Consider the following 7,056-nt stretch of genomic DNA (forward strand, 5'->3'; position numbering starts at 1 on the left):
GTCTAAAAGCACATCGAGTCTCCATCTATGCAAACACAGAGCAGGAAGAAGCTGCAGCTCCTGTTCTCCCCCCCTGCCCTTTGCAAACAGGAGGTGAAACATCACCTTGAGATGTTCCTGCATAGAAAATGGATCAGAAAATGGGCACCTCCTTACCTACAGCTCTTCACCAACAAGGCATTAAGAAACAAAGCGGAGCCATCGGTCGGTATGTGTTCTTTATTCCAATTAAAAGTACATTAGAAACAGCACACAGGCCCAGCAGCAGCTTCCATGACAATTCAACTCACTGCTGTCACGAGGTCGTTCAGCTGTACCACGAAAGGAGGTGATTGCAACAAGTCTTCCACTCCGCACGCAAGCACTCACTCACCTGCCACTTTAAATAGGTTTCCAACAGAATAAAAATAGATACACCCCAGAATACAAAAAGAGTTTTAACAGATTTTTTTTTTTCTTTTTTTCTTTTTTTTTTTTCCCCCACTAAATCCTTTATACAAATCGATAAAAGGGTGCACAGGTTTCCTAAAATTTTAGGTACATTTTTAAACGAGCCTCTGGTTTGGTTTGGTTTATTTTACTTGGTAAAAGGATCCACGTTCCTGTCTTTGAACAGAATACGACGGGCCAGAATCGCAGAGTAAATTCCTAGTTTTAAATTGACAATGTGCATGTATCTGTTTGGAAGTGATTCCTGCACCGAGTGGCAGCCCGGTGGCTGCTCATGTGCGTCCCCCAAGAGCTGTGTGCCACTAAAGCTGGAGCTCAAGAACCTCCACCCTCCTGCAAACCAGGCTGGGGGTGCAACCTGCAGGTTTCCCTGTGTGCTGCAGTGCTCCCAACCCAACCCAAAGCCACAGAAGTTGCTGCTCGTCCCCTTCCCTGGCGTGGGTTGCCTTGAGGCAAAGGCATGGCTGAGCTGCACCGCGGGCACAATGGAACCCTCTGATCCTGAAGCATCCCATCACAGGTACAGTGTTTCTAAAAGGGGGTTGTTGTTTTTCTTTTGGTCAATACACGCTGTTAGGATTTCTTTTTGTTATCCATTTTGAAAGCCAGGTAAATACTTCTATGATTGGTCAGTGAAATCCAGCAGTTCTGTATACATGATTCACGCAGCAGCATCTCAGAACCAGCACTGCCTGCCTGAAGGTGGCTGACCCCCACTCCAATGGATGCTAGCATTTGACAGAGGCAAATTTATTCAGAAAACTAATTAATACAGTTCCCTCCACACCATCCCTCCCTCCCCCCTCAAGTAGTTTGGCAAGGTTAAATGCTTCAGGTGAACTTCTTGAGCGCTGACTCCAGCACTGTCACCACTGCACAGCGGCTGTTCTAACAGATCAAGGACTAAGTAAAAAGAAAGCACTGCCCAGCAAAAGCAACACGGCACCTGTGTTAGAGACTCTGATTTACTGGAGACCCCCCCCTTGGGACAATTTACCTAATGAGAAGCTGGGCAAATCCATCATTAAGCCAGAAATGAGTCTTAAGAACTCAGGGGAGCATCAAAGAGAGTGACATCCTATTCTGTACAAGTTGAGTTTTTAGCCAAAAACCAGCTGCCTTGGTTTCCTTTCTATCTTCTTTTTGTCTTTGAACAGATCGTGTTTATGCTGAACTTTGCTTCAATTAAAAGCAATAAAGCTTTTTGTCCCCCCTTCCCTCCCCCCCCACAGATTAGTTTTCAGTAATTACATGTTGCCCACTCACGGCAATTTGACTTCTTAGCATTCAAAAGATCTCCCCCATTTTAAGGCTAGACTAAGAAATGTTAAAAGCTTCTGTAAACATTTCCTCTTCCTCCCCCCCCTTTTAGTTGCACATCTGAAAAGTCCAACTGCAATTTGTAAGATGAGGTAATTTTTGTGTACTCGTATCTTAGGAGTCCTCTTCGGGACGAGCTGAGAGGCGTGCCAATCTGAACGCTGATCCAATTGGAGTGGGAGAGCTTCCACAGCAGGTTACGCAGCGGTTCCAGCAGCTGTCCTTCAGTTAGTTATCTTCTCAATTTCATCCAAGTCGTCGGTATCCAATTTGTTGATCTTTTTGCCTGCGAAAGACAAGAAACGAGTCAGCCACCACGTCAGGGAGCAGCAAAGGGAAAGCTGCTTCCTCCTGAGGAGTGCAACAAACAGCCATCAGTCAGATCTGCTCACATCTATAGAAACCACATCTAATTCTAGGGGACAAAAGCTACGTACTGAAGTGTTCCTGGATCCTGTTGAGGATATTCATGCTGTGCTTGCTGTCCACCATGTTGATCGCCAGCCCTCGCTTGCCAAAGCGACCCGTGCGCCCGATGCGGTGCAGGTAGGTCTCGTTATCTGGATTTCCATCCTTATCCACAGGAAGGTCAAAATTGATAACAACAGAGACCTGCTCCACATCGATCCCTGATAAAAGAAAGCATCGGATGCTGTGATTTAAACCATTCTGTAGCAGGAACAGCCTCCTGTGGCCTGACCCGTTGTGTGTTTTGGTCAGTCTCCAACAGATGCTCACAGCTGCTGTGTGGTCACCCCCAGACTGAATGAAGCCAGTCTCAAAGTCTGAAGTAATACAAGAAGAAGCAACAACCAGCCCACAGAACCCATGAGTGCAGCTGGAAAGGGACCTTCTTCACAAGATACTTCTGGGGTACTTTGACAAACAAGCCATCCAGCTATTAGCCCAGAGCATGGGCTAATGAAAACTGCTCAGAGTCACTTTAGGACCCTCAATTGTCCAGAGTGGAACTCGAGGATAGAAATGCTTTCTGCCAGAAATGCTAATGAAGAGCTCCTGGCCCAGCTCTGCCTCTCCTTACCTCTGGCACAGACATTGGTGGTCACCAGCACCTTTTCCTTGCCCTCGCGGAAGCGCTCGATCACTGCAGCTCTCTGTTCCACCATCATTTCCCCGCTGAGCAGTGCCACCTGGTGGCCTTCCTTCGAGAGCTCTGCTGCCAGCCAGCCCGCCGTCTTCCGGGTCTGAAACACAAAGCAGAGCCTGTCTTTGCAAGGAACTTGACAAGCGAGGCCTGCGTGATGTACATACACTGAAATCTCAGAACCATCGTCAAGAAAACAAAACTACTCAGCTCGGAAAGGGGCAGCATTTGAGGAGAAAGAAGCTGGGAAACCCAATATAGGCCCTACATAGTGTTGAATTAAACTGCTTCCATTTGGTTTCCTGAACTCTGACACTGTCTGATATCTTCCCCATCCCTTCCTTGGGTTCCATTCTGAACATGGCCAACAAGGTTGCTGGGAGTAACTATCCCCAGAAGGACTCACGTGGCAGAAGACCATGGCCTGGGCAATGGTGATAGCGCCATAGATATTACAGAGAGCACGGAACTTCTCATCTCTGCTATTGCACAGCACGTAATACTGCTTAATAGTGTCCAGTGTCTCCTCCTCTCTCTTCAGTTTGATAATGTTTGGGTCAGGAACAACTTTTTGAGCAAATTTCCACACAGAATCTTCAAAAGTGGCTGAGAACAGAAGCATCTGGCAGTCCCTGGGGAGCATTCTGCAAGAGAAGAGCAAAGTGGGCAGCATTCCCACACAGCACCCTGGAATCTCCTTGCTGGGATGGACACTACAACCTCAGAGCCAGATTAGTGCTATAGGTATTGTTATAATCTCATTGCTTTGTTGTGGAAGTATCCAGGGAAGAATGTATCCCTGCTGCCCCTATGTTACACCTGCAATACTTACCTCTGAATGCGGATGCTCTGATCCTGATGGCCCTGGGTTGCTATCATCACATCTGCCTCATCCAAGACGAACACTTTGATTTTCTTGGGATCGATGAACTTCAGTTTGGAGCACCAGTCCAGCACAGTGCCAGGTGTGCCAATGACAATCTGCTCTGAGATCTTCTGACCTCTCTCCACTGTTGAGACAGAAAGCCACACATCAAGCTCTGAGATCAGTGTAACTCATAGCAGTGCTGCATTTCACCCAAGGAAAATCCTTTTCGTTTGCAGTCTGTTGGTGGTCTTTCAGCTTACTCACATTTATTGCCTCGGACAGCATATGCAAGCTTCAGCTCTGGGTAAAACTTCCCCATCTGTTCGATCACCTTTCCTGTCTGAAGTGCCAGCTCGTATGTTGGGGAAAGGCACAGGCACTGAGGGGACAGAGGAACAATGAGCGTGACATAACCAACACCAACAGGAGATATTTAAGGAAAGAATTCAGGCCTCAGTAATGCTGCTCAACTATCTCACACAAGGAGATTGGATTTAAAAAGCCTCAACAGAAGCCCAAAGCCCTTCAGTAGGGGTTACTGCACCACTGCAAACCCCCATAGAAGGGCTCAGCTGTGCTACAACCCACCTGTGGGTACATGGGAGCCAATACCCACCTGTGGGTACTTGTTCCCAGGTTCCACACGGCTGAGCATGGCGAGGACGAAGGCGGCTGTCTTGCCAGTACCAGACTGAGACTGTGCGATCAGGTTCTGCGGGCTGCTGTGACACAGAGCGGGGTTCAACATCAGCATGAGCTCAGGAAAACACCCCACAATGCCATTCCCACAGCTCTGAGATGGGTCACTGCTCCGTCCTTCCCCTACTGCCCCAACGCTGTCCTCCCATCCCAGCAATTATCTTTCAGCCCTTTCCTACACTGGGAGGAAGAAAAAAGCACGTGTACATACGGTTCAGCAAGCATCATGGGCAGGGCGTTCTCCTGTATCTTAGATGGTCTGTTGAAGCCCATGGCATAGACTCCTTGCAGGAGCTGTGGTTTCCTGAAAACAGAGGGGTTCTCTCTTAAGCTTTGCCTTGGAATATCTTAGAGGCAAACAGCTACACCATCTCCATGGGCAAGAAAAACCTTGCAGCCAGACCTCAAGCAGCAATGTCTGCATCCCTGCAGGGATTGCACTGCTGCATAACCACCATCAGTGGCAGGAGGCTGCAAGCAGCAGCACAGCACTCTTTGGAACAGAAACTTTACCAAAAAGCAACTCTCAATTTACTGCATTCCTGCTTTTCAGCACAGAAAACCTTATATCACAGCTCCAGAAGCTGCTGCTGTGCTTCTTGCATGTTCTAAAGCAGCTTTCCTGGCCATCCTGGAATAGAGGCCACTAATCTTGTCCACTAATCCAACCTGAAACTCAGGTCATGATGGCAGTGAGCTGACGGCCTCCAAGCTGTAAGCAATGCTCCATTCAAAGCAGGTTGCACTTGTTCTGTCCACCGCTTCCCACTGCTCAGCACAACAGGCTGCTTGAAAAGATGGTATCACTTTCAGAGGGCGGCTGGAACAAAAGCCCTTTGAGAGGTAACCTTGCACTGCTCAAGGACGCACCAACCCCAGCTCTGACACAGTTGCTAAGGCTGCACCAAGCCACAACACAGGGCTCAGTTGGCCTGGCCGCCTCATCCCTGACTCCCCCGGACTGTTTTGCCTTCTGAAAGACAAGAATTAGTCCGATAGACTCTATAGGAGCTCTGCTTTTTGGGATACATCCAGCCACTGAGGTTAAAGAAGCAAAACAACACCGGTGTGAAGTCACACCAGGTCTGTTTTCCCTTCCAACAAAGCAGCAAAGCTGAGAGATATGAGATCACCCCTATAATCAACAACAACCCCACACGGCCACCTCTTGGCACACGAGTCCATCACACACAGCCCCGTTTGGCACTTACAGGTGCAGCTCCTCGAAGGACTTGACAGAGTAGAGCGGTGAGTTGGGGTCCCTCTGCAGCACCTCCACCTGGTTGGTGGTGTCCACCAGGTTGCTGCGGATCAGTTTGTTCAGCAGGGACTGGGCAGCTCGGTCCTCTGCCAAAAGGGAGGTGGATAAAACATCACAAGGCATCACTTCTGATGTGATGCTGCACTACCCAAGGAAGGAAAGACCCAAATTCCCCCACAGACAGCCCAGACTTCCTGAATAGCAGGACATCCCAAAGGTCTACACTTCACACTGAGCTGCACAAAGTGAAGCTGGTGGAGTTTTAAGGCTGAATAGAGACTTTGGGGCTGAACTGATTTAAGTTACTATGGGAAGCAGGGCTGAACTGTCTGCTGACATGGAAGCTTTTAGGGTTTTCCATACCACCATTAAGGTTGGGAAGAGCAACAACCCACTGATGAAAGCAAAGCACAAGGAAACAGCACTTGGGTGGGTTCCAGTGCCCATATAATGATGGTGAATGGGATCAGAATGGAATCCAATAGGGTTACACGTCGGGCTTCCCCTATAGATCCACATCCCGAAGGATGTGTGCTCACCCACCTTTCTCCTCATCCTCCGTCCTCTCCACGTTGTCGTCCGCCTTCAGCACGGCTCCTATGGGGAAAAAAAGGCGAATTTTAGGCCTGAAAACGGCAAATAAGAGCCCAGCCCTCCCCCCACCCCATCGCTCACCATTGGCGTCGGGCTTGGCCTTCTCCTCCTTCAGCTGCAGAGAGCTCAGCTGCAACAAGGGCACACGGTGAGCCCGGCTGCGGGGCAGGGCAGGGATGGAGGAAGGGGGTGTGTGTGTATAGGGATGGGGAAAGGCCTCACCGACTCCGCCGCCGCCTCCTGCTCGTCCACGGCCAGGGCCCACGAGTCGGTGGCCATGGCCGGGCCGGGCCGCGCCGCCAGCACCGCAATGGCGCCGGGCAGCGCTCCGCATCCGGGTGGAGGCGGTGACACCGGCACTATGGTTCCGGGGGAGCGAGGTTCCGCCGAGATGGTGGGTTTAGGGTCAAGCAATGCCCCCCCATACAGTGCCCCCATACACCGCCCCCCATACACCGCCCCCCATACACTGCCCCCCATACAGTGCCCCCATACATTGCCCTCCCGCATGAACATTGCTCCCGCCAACACTGCCGCCATATACACTGCCCCCATAACCTGCCCCATAACCTGCCCCATAACCTGCGCCACAATACACCGCCCGCACATACACTGCCCCCATACATTGCCTCCCCATACCATTGTCCCATACACTGCCCCATATATTGCCCCCCCATACACTGCCCCCCAGTAGCACTGCCCCATACACTGCCCCTCATACCACATGCCGTCCCCACCATACATCTGCCCCCATACACT

The 7,056-nt window shown here is 50.3% G+C and overlaps 1 protein-coding gene across 2 annotated transcripts; it reads right to left on the bottom strand.

The window, feature by feature from the left end:
• Nucleotides 1-204: 204 nt before the first annotated feature.
• Nucleotides 205-6,652, bottom strand: LOC107323332 (ATP-dependent RNA helicase DDX19B). Of its 2 annotated transcripts, none has more exons than XM_015882301.1 (12): nucleotides 6,520-6,652; nucleotides 6,379-6,427; nucleotides 6,247-6,300; nucleotides 5,654-5,789; nucleotides 4,654-4,746; nucleotides 4,360-4,462; nucleotides 4,008-4,122; nucleotides 3,708-3,885; nucleotides 3,282-3,519; nucleotides 2,813-2,975; nucleotides 2,208-2,399; nucleotides 205-2,056 (listed from the first exon to the last, which is right to left on the bottom strand). In XM_015882301.1, exons 1-12 carry the CDS (start codon nucleotides 6,574-6,576, stop codon nucleotides 1,995-1,997), a joined length of 1,440 nt encoding a protein of 479 aa, XP_015737787.1. In that variant the 5' UTR covers nucleotides 6,577-6,652; the 3' UTR covers nucleotides 205-1,994. The 2 variants fall into 2 exon arrangements, with proteins under 2 accessions (XP_015737787.1, XP_015737786.1); XM_015882300.1 differs by having other exon boundaries at nucleotides 4,360-4,465.
• Nucleotides 6,653-7,056: the final 404 nt, after the last annotated feature.

The sequence above is a fragment of the Coturnix japonica genome, chromosome 21 (genome assembly GCF_001577835.2).
Source record: "Coturnix japonica isolate 7356 chromosome 21, Coturnix japonica 2.1, whole genome shotgun sequence".
Taxonomy (NCBI): Eukaryota; Metazoa; Chordata; class Aves; order Galliformes; family Phasianidae; genus Coturnix; species Coturnix japonica.

Bases quoted from the DNA above. Each gene is read 5' to 3' on its own strand.
- LOC107323332 (XM_015882300.1), bottom strand. From the start codon at position 6,576: ATGGCCACCGACTCGTGGGCCCTGGCCGTGGACGAGCAGGAGGCGGCG. The intron at 2,400-2,812 runs GTAAGGAGAGGC...TTCTTTTATCAG, and splicing joins CACCAATGTCTGTGCCAGAG to GGATCGATGTGGAGCAGGTC. The intron at 2,057-2,207 runs GTACGTAGCTTT...TGTCTTTCGCAG, and splicing joins CAGGATCCAGGAACACTTCA to GCAAAAAGATCAACAAATTG.